Below are 15,441 nucleotides of genomic sequence, written 5' to 3' on the forward strand. Positions count from 1 at the left end.
TTGCGCCTTTGCTCCCAATGGAGATTCTACAGCAAGATCCCTCCACCTGTGATTTGGCCTTGAGTCTGGCGGAGGAGTCTCATCCGTTCCTGGACCCTTCAGCATTAGACCTACGGCCGGCGGTTCCATCCACATCGGACGGCCTGTGGGCTGTTTCGCCTCACTATCCGTTGGTAAACCTGTGCTCCCTGCTCTCCATGCAGGCGCTGACTACGCTGCAGTCGCTCCTCTAACAGTTGGTTCCCCGGCTCCCGACGCCCCAAACCCCGGTGGTTCCAGCCATTCCCCGACCAATGGATGTGGTGGGTACCCCTCGCCAGGGTCCACCAACAAAATCTCCCCAGGTTCAGCCTCTGGTTTCATCCCCTAGGGGATACATCCCTCCTCGTAGGGATCCGGAATAAGGGGAGCTGGTGGAGTCTGAACCCGATAGCGTCCCACAAGACACTCTCTCAATGGTGTCATCCTCACCCAGGCGGGCAGATACCTGGGATACGGAACCAGAGGTGGTTCGCCCGAGCAGTCCAGTTTTTTTTTTCCTTTTTTGATCATTTGGGGAAAAGGCGGAAGGCGGTCTTCTCTAGCCCAATCTTGTACCAAGTGTGGCAGGAAGGGCTTTGCACAATGCGCCATCCTTTCACAGAGCCTACGGTCGAGGGCCGATTGGAGAAAGTTTAAGGGACCAGAGTCCACGCTGAAGTGCCGCATGTCGCAGCCCACACGGGAGTCGGTGGTGTCGGTGGCTGCTAGTAGGAAGGTGCGTAGCCAGCATAAGTGTGCGACTTCCCAAGACAATGAGGGCCGTAAGCCGGATGCTTTTGCAAGAAGGTGCTGACGGTGGGGGTGACGACGGTGAAGGCGGCCAACTCGTTGGCCATTATGGCGTGCTACGACGGGGAAATGTGGCACAGGTTGGCCCTGCTGCTGGACCATCTGCCTGAGCAGCAGCGTAAGGAGGCAATGCTTCTGGTTCGTGACGGGGAGGAAGCCTCCATCATAGCATTAATATTGCAGTGGACCTGGCAGAGTCCAGGTTTAAACCGATAAATAAATGTGTCGTCCTCCTGCAGCAAGCTTGGTTGCACTGTACCGATTTCCGATCTGAAGTGCAACATAAAGTGGTGGATATGCCCTGCGAGGGGGAGCAGCTGTTTGGGGAGAAAACTGATGAGGCTCTAAACATTATGAAGGAGGATTCGGATACAGCGAGGTTCCTGGTGAGGCTGCAGGGTAGGCGTTTGTTTTGTCCCTTTTGCTCATTTCGGGGCACCTCTGGGAATGCCAGGCTTGCAGGATCATGTGACAAAGGCTACAGTCGCTCTGCCTCCTCCTCCACTAAAGGCCACCAGTCCAAGCCTCAATAATGAATGCCACAGGGGCAGTCGACTTTGAGGGAGAGTGGCGCAACATGTTGATGAGTGGCGTTTGATTACGATGGACCGTTGGGTGCTGGATGCAGTACAATACGGCTACTCGGAGTTCCGGCGTCCACCACTCCCTATTTCACCAGGGAAGGTCTCAAAACCACATCTGCAGGTCTTGCGGCAGGAGGTGCGCCTATTGCTGGAGAAAGGGGCTATAGAAAAGGTCTCGAAGTCAGAAAGAGTACAAGGAACCTACTCCCAGTTTTTCATCATCAAAAAACCGAACAGAAAATGGTACCCCATTCTGGACCTGAGGCCGCGAAACAAACATATGAAACTCCAAAAGTTCAGGATGCTAACGTTGCAGGACGTTAATCGGGCGGTGCAGCCTGGTGAGTTCCTGGCGTCCTTGGATCTAGAAGATGCTTATTTCCACATCCCAATGCACCCCAAACATCACAGGTTTCTGGCCAGGGGGACGACTCGTCAGCGGGCGTCGGAGTCTCTGCTGGCGGCTATGATCCAGTTGCAGTGTCTGGGCTTTGGAGTCAACTTCGCCAAATCTTGTCTGGTTTTTCTGGGGGCTCATTTTCACACGCATCTCAATCTGGTGAAGCCATATTTGGAAAGGATAGAGAAGCTGTCGTCCATGGCAGGTTCCTTGGTGCCGGCAACGTTCAACACGGTCCAGGTATACATGTCTCTTGTAGGCTCCATGGCGTCCTGCATCCCACTCATTCCGAATTTTCGGCTTTTCATGTGGCCAGTGCAGGAGTATCTCACTTCAAGATGGTCACAGGTTCTCGGTTCCTGGTCCGACAAGATTCCCATCTCCCGGGTGCTGCCAAACACGCTGCAATGGTGGACTTGCTCTGCCAACATAGTACGGGGTATGCCCCTGGTGGAGCCAGACTTTCAGTATACGATCGTAACAGGCGCTTTCAAGGTGGGTTGGGGAGCTCACCTCGACAAGTACAGGTCAAACGCCTATGGTCCCTGAAGGAGGCTTCTTTGCAAATAAACGTTCTGGAGTTGAGGGCAGTACACTGGGCACTGAAGTCTTTATTTTTTGTAATTTTTTTTTGCCCCTCATTCAGGGCTCAGTGGTCCGGGTTCTGACAGACAACACCACAACTATGTTTTATCTCTGCAAACAGGGTGGCACACACTCACAGCCAACATCCAAGGTAGCTCATACGGTCTGGCACTGTGCCATAGCGCAAAAGATTCAACTGATGGCTTACTATTAGCTGGGCGTTCAAAACGAGCAGGCGAATGCTCTCAGCAGACTCTGTTCAGATGCACAAATGGCAGCTGAAGGTGGTTAGGATATTCAGGTAATGGGGGACTCCCCCGCTGGACTTATTCGCCAGCCCAGAAAAAAAGCAGTGCAGTCTCTTCACCAGCAGGGTGGCTCATACGGACTCGAGGGGAAGGGGTGCATTCTCATTCGGGCCTGTTCACATACGCGTTCCCTCAGTTTCCTCTGATGCAGAAAACAATCCAAATGGTGCGCAAGGTTCCGTGCAAGGTGATCGTGGTAGACCTGTTCTGGCCCCGAAAGACCTGGTTCTCGGACCTTCTCGACCTAGCAGTGGATGACCCGCTTTATCTGGGGTCAGAGCCGGATCTTCTGTCACTGAACAAAGGAAAGGTGTGGCATCACGGCCCCGGCTCCCTCAGCCTTGCAGCGTGGCTCCTGATCACTCCGAATTTGGACACCTAAGCATTCCACAGGACTGTTGCCGCATCTTGGCGGCCGCAACGGTGCCGTTTACCAATGTGTCTTACAGCCAAAAGTGGGAAAGGTTCTGTGCCTGGTGCTTGCGGCAGCCGAACTCGCAGCCATTGCAGGTTTCGCCTCCACAACTACTGCCTTATCTTCTGCTGTTGGCGAAGGGGGGCAGGGGTCTGGAGTTGTCCTCGATCAAGGTCCTCTTGGCTGCCATTTCCATGTTCACGAAGCAGCGCAACTCTACACCGATGTTCAGTGACAGGCTGATTAAACATTTCCTGAAATGCCTTTTCAGGACGATCCCCCAAAGATGTTTTCTCCGGTCTGGAATCTCAACTTGGTACTCTCGGCCCTCATGAAACCACTGTTTGAGCCCATGTCCACGACATTGGTGAAGTTTCTCACATGGAAGGTGGCTTTTCTGGTGGCCATCACGTCTGCCAGGGGGGATTCCGAACTTCAGGCTCTAGTTATCGACCCAGCGTATCTGCATTTCATGAGGGACAAGGTTCTCCTATTTACGAATCCTCACTTTATTCCGAAGATTCCATTGGAGTTTCACAAGAACGCTACTTTAGCCTTGCCCACCTTTTTTCCAAAGATGTCCACTCCAACAGAGAAAGCGCTACATTCCCTGGATGTCAAGAGCGCATTGAAGTTTTACCTGGACAGGGCTCAGTCCTTCAGAATGTCGAGACAGCTATTTGTGGCTTTCGGTTCCTCCAACAAGGGGAAGTCTATTTCGAAGCAGGGCCTTTCCCGTTCGGCATCGTCTACGATTTCCTTTTGCCACAAAAAGGCCATCAAGCAATTGCAGTCAACTCCCAGGGCCACGGCATAGTCAGCGGCGCTGTTGGCCGGCATACCGCTCAGTGACATTTGCCAAGCAGCAACACGGGCAGTGCCACACATCTTTTCCAGACACTACTGTCTGGGTCGACAACATGCAGAGGATGTACAGGTGGGGCGTGCGGTCCTCCTACGCCTGTTCCAATAAGGTAACCCCCAGAGATTCCGGGGTTTGGTTGTACTGATGTTTTCGGTCTTTATAACTGAACATGTATGCTTGTCTATTGTTGGTTCATGATTGCCTGGGGCATGGGTCTTGTTTGCCTTTCATGCACCTCCAGGTTGTCTTAATGCTATGTAGTCTATTCACAGCATATTGCTATATTAAAGTTACCAAGGTTTCCCAGCCTGACGGGAAATATTCACAGCATGTGAATCCATGAAATATACCAACGCTGGAGAAATGGAATTACAGCTAAGAAACTACTCCCATACCCTCTGTGTCGGTTAAGAAGTGCCTCTGTATGAAACATTTTCATCTTCTTTCTTTCTCCGCCCCAGCCTTAAAACGCCTTGAAATATCCTTCCACCACTCTTCTCTGGTGAAGGGAGGCTGTTCTTGTTTGTGCCTGAGTGGAACAAACTCCCAATTCTGGTTTGGGCCTTGCAGGTAGTTTCACCCAGTGTTTGCCTCCTTTTCTTTCCCTTTTTTCTATCTTGCTGGGGGAGATTTTAGAGCTCCCTGTAAAGGCCTCCATAGAGGTTTTTTTCTCCTCTTTGGGTGGATGTGAGGGTGCACAGGGCTGATATTCCCATTATTTTTTGGTACTGAAGGAAGACTGGTCTGCGATTCATACCTGCAGCTGCTTTTTAAAACAAAATGTGTGCATGGACAAGTTCAAGATGTTCACTGTTGCCCAGATCCTTCTTCATGCCCTGTACCTTCAGATTGCCTTTCCATGTGCTAATCCAGCTAAAACACAGCCACGTACCTGAGATTTTGTGGTAGGTCACACCCCCTACCAGCTTCTTGGTGTTGCGCTTCGGGCCTGTCCTCAGCCCCCAGGGTTTTCATCAAGCTGTTGGCAGTGGTGCCTTTCATATCTGAAGGGAATAGATGAATGTCTTTGACAACTGGCTCATTTGAGCCTGCCCTCGGAGCTGTCGCGACCCACTTATACCGTACCCTCTGCTACATCCCTTGCGTTTTCCCCTTGCATTTAAAAGGTTTCACACCACCCGCTCTCTGATATGCTACTCTTGTTTGTTGCTTTGCCAAGGTGCATCTCACACTTCTGATACACTCCAGAGTAAGACTTTTCCTGCCAAGCACCTTGTTATCAAAATGATACAGATGTTACAGCAGTTCTCCAGCATTGGATCTTTCATATATTCACATGCTGTATATGAATATTTCTAGTCATCAGGCCGGGAATCCTCAGTAACGTAGAGCAGTTTATTTTTAAAACTGAAACTTCCGTGCTCTAATGTAGTCGTTTCTGCTGTTCTAGTGCCAGCCTCTGATCCAATCCCCTGATTTTCTCCACCTTCCTGGTCTCATGCACTCGTGCAGCAGGGTTCCTTCTTCTCTATTCCCAATTTGGCACAATTTATGAGTGGAAAACTGGCCAGTTTCCACCACGTCAATTTATTGTTCATGCCTAGTATATGAACATTGTTCTTAGGTTTTTAATTGAGAGTCTGTTGGAGTCTTTGCATTTGTGCCCTTTAAGGTTTCTCCTTAAGTTGACCCTAGGAATCATCACCTATGTGAGGTGGGGGTTACGTGAGCTCCAGACTTTGTTAAACCTCCTTGGCTCGTCATTTCAATGGACAAGTTGGCTTTGAGAGTTAATGACCATCCTTCATTCCCAGGGGCGTTTCAAAGATCCATTTTCCAAATGTATCTTCTGGTGGCCATCTCTCAGCCTCCATTTAACAAAGGGTGAAAGGTCTCATTGTCTGGCCTAACAAGGTCTCTTTGATACTATGCTTCTTGCATCTGAGACCTCGGTTAGGACGACTAGCTCTTTGTTGTTTGTGCCAATACCCTGATGTTAGCAAAGTGGACCCTGTCCTAATGGATTGTCCTCTGCATATCTGAATGCTGCAGTCTTTTGAACACATACCTTCCTTAAGGCTCCATTCCCCCCTGTGGCATGACTGCTCTCTGCTTTTCAGAGTTGTATCCCTGTTACCGGTTGGGTGCTTGGTATGTATTTTGCACGCACTCGCTAAACAACTGCCTGGATTCCGTTAATGCTCCGGGTGCCAACCTTGGTTGTCCAGTGCGCCCGAGTTTCCTGATGCAAGTGATGCTTCCTTGCAGTTTTTCTTCCATGTTCTGGACAGTTTTGTAACTAAGATGAGGAATCTGTGAGAGGGAGAAATCCATTAAAGACCAGATTACTTACCTCCTTCTGATCAACCTCCCATCTAAGTTCCCCAGCCTTTGAGCGTGTGGAAAAACTGGGCAAAACTGAGGCTTTGGATGCTGCCCGCTCCATAAATACCATCTATGATGTCACATCCTCCGCCATGGGCACTGACGTGAGCATTAGTGTGCCCCCCCATTGGTGAAAAGATTTTTGAGGCCAGACTTGTGCCGGGTAGTGCATTTTTAAATTGAGTTATTTGTAAATGGACAGAGTAATCCGTCAAAAAGAACATTAATACAGGTATGTATTTTGTTCTTTTCAACTGAAGAAAGGTAGCCTTCATGGGAATTTGGCACCAAGTTTTAAAGTTCATGAAGGATCCAAATGTAGGGTAAGGAAGGGGGACAGAGTTAAGACGTTCATGGGCTAAGACTGCCAGATTCTAAAACAATGTAACTGGCACTTTGGTCCTTAGAACAGGTGAAGAAAGACGGAGAAGGCATAAGACATTGGTTCAACCAATCAAGTGAGTATGAGAACAGGCAATCTATAGGAGGGGGAACAGCTGAACAGATCAAGAATGTTCTTTTTTTTTCTGTAAAATTATTTTTACATTTTCATTTGTAATAAACCTCCACACATTTTGATGTTACAAAAGCAATTTGCTAGTCTAAAACATCCAAGTTATGAGTGGAAAGAACAGTTTTCAGTAGATTTTGCATTAGAAAATTGCTAAGATACTAGGCAATATGGCTTTTTACTATGAGTTCAAATTGTTTGGTAATAACCTACTAGTATTTTTCGGCTTGAGTTTTTAATTACATGAGTTGTGCTGATAAAGAAAATAGGAATAAAATACATATGGAGAGAAATGCAGAAGATTGATTTATTTTACCATATAAATGTATTTCAGGTATGAAAAATGGTGAATAGACTTTGGTGAATGTTTGGCCAAATATTCAACATTTTATGGATTTTTTTTGTTTTCCAGGATTGGATGAAAAGTTTGCAGACATTTTGCAATTTACGAAAGACAACCCAAGCGGCATCTTGTAAACGTCTTCGGCAGGTACAATTGTAGTCTAAGCTTAAATAACTATTTGTACAATGTTTGATTCAGAACATTTTCTGATTAGAAATGTTGTACACTATCCATATGATGGATATGATACGATAGCACTGTTTTATTAAATAAAAAATGTTTGTATACCACATTTTGCCAGAAAAGTCCCACCCAACCTTATTTTACGGCACTAATTGAAGACCATGTAAAGTATGGATTTCATTCTCCCACAGAGGAGTCCTCTTGTTCCATCATCCCCAGTTGCTCAGAAATGTTCAACAGCAACTGTAGTTCAAGCTCGACTTTGTCTCGACCTGTTCATGCCTTCATTGCACCACTCCTAGACTCCGGAAAGGGATGTTGGCAGTATATATACATAGTCAGTTCGCTCCCATACCTCAGTCCCTTTTTTCCATGTTCAGAACAGTGTTGCGGAACAAAGTTCGGAAAATGTATTGGTGAAAATGTGTCTAGACACAGTCATGCCAGGCTTAAAGCCATCTGGTTTTAAGTGCTGCAAGGACTGCATCTTGAAAGTGTCCATCACAGACCCACACAACATCTGTGTGTGGTCTCTCGAAGCGGAGCACGATGTTGAGCAGTGCAGCTCCCGTCAGCACAAGAATGTAAAGATGCTCAGGCAATGCTCGGCGAAGTTGGTGCTCGGGAGTCCCCTGTCGAAATCCCCATCCCATCGGCTGCTCCTTCCGCCCTACTGTTGCTAGTGCTGGTCCACCACCCTTCTTTCACCCTCTACAAGCCTTTTTTCACTAGCGGCTTACACTATCCTTTCTACACATTTGTCTCGCACACATTCACACCACTGTTAGGCAAGATTGTATGCAGTATGCAGTACCCTTTGAGAACACTACAACAACCCTGACTACAGGTAATGGGAAACCCAACCTTTGGTATAAGCTTGTACTACACAGTTTTGGTAGCGTGTAGCACAGCCAGGCTTATCCCAAGAGCGGTCAATGTGAGCTGTAGGGGAGTTACACAGAGATTCACAGTGGCAAGTGTTCAAATTAACTCTTACACACAAGGTTTCTTGAATAAACAATTATTAATTTGTCAGTTAGAATAAGCCTTCCTCAGAAGGGAGCAATATAATAGTAACGCACAAATACACCTCAATACTGTACACACTTAGTTTCTAAATAAGTAAAGACCCTTTTGGGATGGCCCACCTACAGCCTCAGGTGACTTCAATAGCTAGGTTGCTGGGGACATTAATATCTTATTCTCCAATATGGGGTCTGCCATGGATTCACATGCTCATGAATATTCGCCGTCGTCAGGCCGGGAATCCTCTGTAAAGAAAAAATCAGTATCAGTTTCGTTTCTGATCTGTCTTTCTCAGTAGTAACCAATCACCGGTTTCTGGGTCATACTGCCCCCAGCCAATGACTGCCTTCTCCCTAAGCCCCGCCTCTGTCAGCCATCCTCAGATTTTTACCGCACGCTCAAGTGTTGGGAGTCCTCGTGTTTAGCTCTCGAGCTTCTGCTGCGTTTTCGCACTTTTTTCAAAGAGAATTTCTCATTTTTCGGTCAAATAGAGCCTCAAGCTCCACATCTTTACATCCGATTAACGGGGATCCGTGTCGGATTTTTCTAGGCCCCTCAAGGGTGAAGATTTCGTCGAGTTACGCTTCTTGGAGGAGTCCAGGAGTTTCTGCGGCCTACCCGAACATGGCCCAGGAGAAAGGAAGCTCGACGCCCGGAAAGCTGTTCAGGGTTTGCCCTGGATACCAGCTGCAGATTGTGTTCAAGGAGGACGAGCACTCGAAATGTCTCTACTGCCTTCATGAGGACAAAACGCACGTGGAGAAGGACTGTGCGTTTTGCGGGAACATATCGGAACGGACCATCAGGGACCGACACCTTCATCTCTCCAACTGGCTGGAAGGAAAGAGTCCGTCAGGTGAGAAGCAGAAGTCCGAGCAGTCTTCTAAGTCCTGTGAGGGCGCCCTGGCGACGGGGGCCCAACAGAAGGCAAAGCACCGCAAGTCTGTGGGCACCGGGAGCGCCGAATGGTCGGGCTCCTCGGCTGCCAGGCAGGGCGCATGCTCCCCAGCGCCATCAACCACGAGCCAACGCTCTGGCTCAGGGACGAGGAAGGCCGAGAACCCGGCGAATCTTCTGGAGAGGCCCCGGTCGAGCTCGAAGGATCCGGCCGAGGGGGAGCGAGGCAGTGACCCTCCCCCCAAGGTGAAGGCCACAGGCCCGCATAAGGTGGCAAAGGCCTTGATTCACCCGGCCAAGGTCTCTATTGAGGAAGTCGCGGCGGCCCTGGCACAGCCTGTGGAGGCTACACCAGTGGAGGCGACCTCGGGGCCCAGAGTCTCCCTGCCTCCGCAGAGGGAAGCTTCTTTCAGACCCATCGAAAAGTCCCCCGTGAAGACCCCAGCGGAAAAAGAGGGGGGGGCGGTGGTCATTGTGGACACGGACACAGCATCCAAGGAGGAGCTGGTAGAAGTCTTAGAGGGCCTCGACTAGGGCGTCGAAGAGGCCCGTTCCCTCAGGAGGGATCCCGACAAAGGTGACGACGAGAGCGACGGTGGCACCGGCGAGGGTCCTAGTCACCCGTTGCTTCCGGAGCCGCAGGACAACTTGGCGGCCATTTTGTTGGCAATACAATCGTTATGTTCGGAGATGAGGACTAGATTGTCCTTACCACCGACGGAGGAGCCAGAGACAGGCCCGGCAGGAAGCCCCCCGAACAAGAGAAGACGGAACCATCCAGCCCCGCCTTTTCAGCCAGAGCCAGGCCTACTCAACCTTTGCCCACATCCCCCGTCCCTGGGGATGACACGGGAACGGACACGGCCACGATGGGTACCGACGACGGCGGTGACGGGACGGAGCTCCCATCGCCCCTAGCCTGGGCCTCCCCGCCCGACGAGATCGGATCTTTCCATGCAATGATCGCCAGGGCATCCAAGCTTTTTCAGCTCTGCCCCGAAGAGAAGAAGTAATGTTTCCTCTACCAGCGGCGCAAGGCCAAGAGGAAAACGGTCCTCGCCGTGCCTCTGCTGGATGACATCTGGGACGAGGGCCTAACCCTTCTCAAGAACCCGTCTACGACGCCTGCCAAGAGGGATCGGTACAAGTAGTAGTACCGGGTCCCCAACGCAGCCCCTTTGTGCTTTAGGGCACAACCGACCCCTGACTCGGTCGTCTCAGCGGCAGCCAAGGAGAAAGCGGGGGGGGGGCATCGGCCTCAATGTCAACTTCCCCACTGGACGGCGAAGGAAAGGAGCTGGACGCAATGGGACGACGAGTTATCTCATCTGCGGCAACAACGATTAAGGTGGCCAACGCCCTCGCGATCGTGGCCCGCTACGACAGGGAGTTATGGTACAAGATCGCCCCCCTGTTGGACTTCCTACCGGACGACAAGAGGGCCGAGGCCCTGGAGATCTTGCAAGAAGGCGAAGTGGCGTCGGACCACGCCATTACGGTGGCAACGGACATTGCCGACACCGGTTTCCATCAGCTAGGCAACAGCGTTTTCCAAGGACGGCACTACCAGGGCCAGAGGTTCGCCAGCAGGTTTCCCCAGCCGAGGAGCATGGGCGATGCTTTCTCTTTCCCCTGGGACGGCCTGTTCCTATATGCGTTCCCTCCGTTGCTGCTCCGACTCGTCAACCAGCTCAAGAGGTCCCTGTGGCCAAGGCAGATCTGGTTCCCGGACCTTCTGGACTTGTCAGCGTCCCCACCAGTCAAGCTGCCGACGGACACAGATCTTCTCTCCAGAGAAGGAGGCGCCATACTTCATCACGACCCGGAGTCGCTGAACTTGCAGGCCTGGCTCCTGCAGCACTAGAGCTTGGAGGGTACGATATCCCGGCTGACTGCGGAGAGGTTCTTGCAAATGCCAGGGCGTCCTCAACTCTCAAGTGCTATGGACATAAGTTAAAGAGGTTCTGTGTCTGGTGCCGTGCACAGAAGATTAACCCTCTACGGCCCCTCAAGTGCTGCCGTAGCTACTGTCGCTGGCCAAGGCTGGACTGGCTCACGCCTTCATCAAGATACATCTGGCTGCGATCTATCGATACACCAGAACCACAGGACGGGCGTCCTTGTGGTCCCATCGCCTGGTGAAGGAATTTATGAAGGGACTGTTCCGATCGTTCCCGCTGGTGAAGGCCCGTGCCCCGGCGTGGGAGCTCAACGTGGTGCTGACCAGGCTCATGGGGGCACCATTCGAGCCCCTGCATTCAGCACCGTTGAAGTTCCTGTCGTGGAAGACTGCGTTTCTTGTGGCCATCCCCTCCGCACGAAGAGTGGGAGAGATCCAGGCCCTATCCTGCAAGCCTCCATACTTGACTTTTCACGACACGAGGGTGGTGCTGAGGACGCACCCCTCCTTTATGCCCAAGGTGCCATCGGACTTCCACCTCAACGAGCCCTTGTTGTTACCGGTTTTCTTCCTGTCGTCTTTGTCGCCGGCCGAGAGGATTTTGTTCTCGCTGGATGTGGCTAGAGCGCTGAAGTTCTACGTGGACCGCACAAAGAGTTTTCGGAAGACATCACAGCTATTTGTGAACTTTGGACCTGTGAACCAAGGGAAGGCTCTCTCGAAGGCTTCGATTTCCAGGTGGCTCTCCGGCTGCATCATGCACTTTCATCGGTTGGCAAACCGACTGTTGCCCGGCTGTCCGAGAGCCCATTCGACCAGAGCTATCGCTGTTACCACAGGGTTCTTGTCTGGTGTGCCCTGTTGGACATCTGCAGGGCTCCTACGTGGAGGTTGACACACACCTTCATGAGATTCTACTGCGTCGACTGGGATTCCAGGGAGGAGTCCAGGGTCAGCCAAGCAGTGCTGCGCAACCTGTTTGCCTAAGGTGAGCCTGGTGAGGAGGTAAGAATTGCTTAATGTTGAGTTTTGATGTAATGCTTAATGTTGAGCCTTTGCCACCTCCCGTGATTGTGCATGTGTGTACTGCTATGTATTCTTATATTCATGAGCATGTGAATCCATGCCAGACCCCATGCTGGAGAAGGAACAAGTTACTTACCTGTAACTGTTGTTCTCCAGCATGGGTCTGGCATGGATTCACATGCGAACCCTCCCTCCCTACCCCTCTGCGGCTCTTCACTTGGTCATACTGCCACTTTGCGTGCTACCAAATCTGAGGATGGCTGCCAGAGGCGGGGCTTAGGGAGAGGGCAGTCATTGGCTGGGGGCAGTATGACCCAGAGACCAGTGATTGGTTACTACTGAGAAAGACAGATCAGAAACGAAACTGATACTGATTTTTTCTTTACCGAGGATTCCCGGCCTGACGACGGGGAATATTCATGAGCATGTGAATCCATGCCAGATCCATGTCAGACCCATGCTGGAGAACAGTTACAGGTAAGTAACTTGTTCCTTGTTGGCATTTAGACCACTATTAGAAGTTGGTAAAATGAAAAGGTGATTAGAACAAACAAGAGACCACAACTATTCTCAAGCAGGCAAATACTTTTGGTTCCCCTAAGCAGAGTCATTCAGTATAATAGGCTAAGCCAAAGTCAATGCACAAAAGTCTTATATAGGATGAAGCACCTCTGGTAGGTAAGTCGAAAGAGTCTTTGCTCAATGTTTTAGAAGTCTTTCAAGAAAGGGAAGAATCAAATGTAGGGCCACAAGCTGTTTAGACTTTTGAGTAGTAGAAGATGCAAGCAACTCTACAGCAAGTGGTAAATTCTCTCAGACTTTTGTATTGAAGAACAAATGCAGCAGATGACTTCTGTTCCTGAGCAGCTCTACAGACTTCACTGTTCCAGGGCCTCAGTCGTGGGGACAAGAGGGAGGACTTCTGGGGACTCCTGCACTTGAATGGGATGGTCAACGCTTGCAACCGGTAATCTTCAAATCAGTGGCTTTTCAGTGTTTCAGCTCCTTGCGTCTACTGTAAATAGTAACACCATGGTTCCTGGCTGTCGAGATGGGCTTTCCTTGCTTCTGGGTTCCCGCACTCTGTTGAGGAGGCTCAGGCTTGGTCAGTCCTGCTTCCTGGGAGTCTGGAGGATCTTCCTGGAGCTCTAGGCCAGCTTAAAAGCAACGCACACAATCTGGTGTTCTTCTCTCCCTGGCTATACGGTTTCCAACAGCAACTCTGCGGAAATTCAACCAGCTCTGAGAAGGACGGCCAGGTGGCTTACTCTGGAGTTGATTGGTCCCACCAACTCAAGGGGCGAAGTCGTCCTTGCAGGGGCTTCTCTGTTGATAAGAATTTGGAGTTTCAGCACAGCAGCAGGGCTTTACTGGGCAAACCAACGATCCAGGAGTTGCAGCAGGTGTCCTCTTCAAGTTCTTCTTTGGTTCCTTCATCCAGTCGTCGACTCTGCCTTCCAAGCCAAAAGCCTTGCCTTTTATTCAGTTCCCTCCCATTCATTCCAGCTTAGCTGTCAGTCACCCAGCAGAGTGGCTGTCCTTGCCGGACAGTCAGCCGGCCAGTCACTACAGAGTGCATTTGGGTCTCCTAGGAGACTAAGCACAGGGAGTTTCGGGCACCTCCCTCACTTCGTGCCCACCCCAAACACCCTGGAGCCAGAGGGGGGCTTCACTCATGAATTCCGCCAAAGGCAAAGCGAACAAAGGGACCAAACCTGGTTTGGTGCGCAGAATAAATCCCAAGAAGGACCTTTCCACAAAGAAATGGCGAAAAAGGAAGACCGGGACATTTTAACAAAAATGGCACCCTTGGGTGCTTTACTGCAGCTGCGAACGCAGCACGCGGTAAATTCACACCACTGCAGTTAAAACGAAACCACTGCCACCAGCCGTTCAGTGGGAAAGGGTAACATAAAATTGTTACATGAGAAGTTTAGACAAAAGGGGATGCTAGGTAACCCATCCAGCACCCTTTTGTAAGATGGTGTGTGCTGGTTCTAGAAAGTTACAAATGTAAGTAAAATCAATTTCACTTTTCTGCTCTGGGAAAGAGTAGTTTATCCCAGGGAAGATATTTAAACCTTGGGGAAATCTGGAAGACTTAACTGTGCCACTGCACTGAAGATGCTGTGTGACACAATGTAAAAGATGATGCCTATGGAGTTTGTCAGACGCCATATGCAAAAGAAACACAAAGCTCAGAAATCACATTAAAATACATGACAGAGTGGGAAAAAGGGTCTCACTCTCTACAGGTTTTAAAAAAAATCAAGTCCTCAAAATCCAGCAAAGTTGCTGGGGGCCTCTAAGGTAGAGGGAATTCTCCAGCATGGGGTCTGCCATGGATTCACATGCTCATGAATATTCCCCGTCGTCAAGCTCGACACAGTGGCGCGATTGGCCTCCCCGTCGGAGGAAAGGACGAAGGCCATCCTGGGCAAGGTGCTACGGCTATCGACCATGGACGTGGCCAGGGTGAGGTCCATCAAGTCCCTTCTTGGCATGATGTCCTTGTGCCTCTACCTCGTGCGCCTGTGCAGGCTGCGGATGCGTCCACTGCAAGAGTTCCTCGATGCCCGTTGGATGAAAGCGGCGGCCAGCTTTGAAGACAGGATCTCGCTCAATGAGACCTTCCGCCAAGCGATCCGGTGGTGGGGCACCCGCGCGCATCTCGCAGCGGGTTTGGACTTCCAGACCCCGGCACATCAGGAGACTGTGCCGACGGATGCCTCCATGGAGGGATGGGGAGCGCACACCGGTGATCTCCACGCAAGAGGCCTTTGGCTCATGGAGGAGAGGTCACTACACATCAACGTCCTGGAGCTCTGAGCCGTGTCTGGGCCCTCAGGTCGTTCCTTCCGTCCCTCAAGGGTAAGGTGGTGAGGATCTTCACCGACAACACCACCACGATGTTCTACATCTGGAAGCAGTGAGGCACCAGATCCCCAGCCCTATCCAAGGAGGCCCAGGATCTGTGGCACTGGGCTGTCGCGCAAGGGATGTTTCTGGTACCCTTCCACCTGGCAGGAATAAAGAACACCATTGCCAACTCACTCAGCAGGGAGCTACGCTCGTGCCACGAGTGGGAACTGCGACAGGATCAAGTGTATCTGCTATTCCAAAGATGGGGCAATCCCCAGATCGGCTTATTCGCGACAGCAACGAACACCAAGTGCCGGGGGTTCGCCAGCAGGTTTCCCCAGCCGGGGAGCATGGGCGAT

General features: G+C 50.8%; 1 protein-coding gene across 4 annotated transcripts in view; it reads left to right on the forward strand.

Moving 5' to 3' along the window:
- RASA1 (RAS p21 protein activator 1) overlaps window positions 1–15,441 on the forward strand; it is a 1,760,251-nt gene that overhangs the window by 622,857 nt on the left and 1,121,953 nt on the right. For all 4 annotated transcript variants that reach the window (XM_069627585.1, XM_069627584.1, XM_069627586.1 and 1 more), the window contains exon 13: window positions 7,258–7,335. In XM_069627585.1, the coding sequence (XP_069483686.1) occupies window positions 7,258–7,335 (78 nt within the window). The remainder of the gene's footprint in view (window positions 1–7,257; window positions 7,336–15,441) is intronic.

The sequence above is a fragment of the Ambystoma mexicanum genome, chromosome 6p (genome assembly GCF_040938575.1).
Source record: "Ambystoma mexicanum isolate Mex_15411 chromosome 6p, UKY_AmexF1_1, whole genome shotgun sequence".
NCBI classification, from domain to species: Eukaryota; Metazoa; Chordata; class Amphibia; order Caudata; family Ambystomatidae; genus Ambystoma; species Ambystoma mexicanum.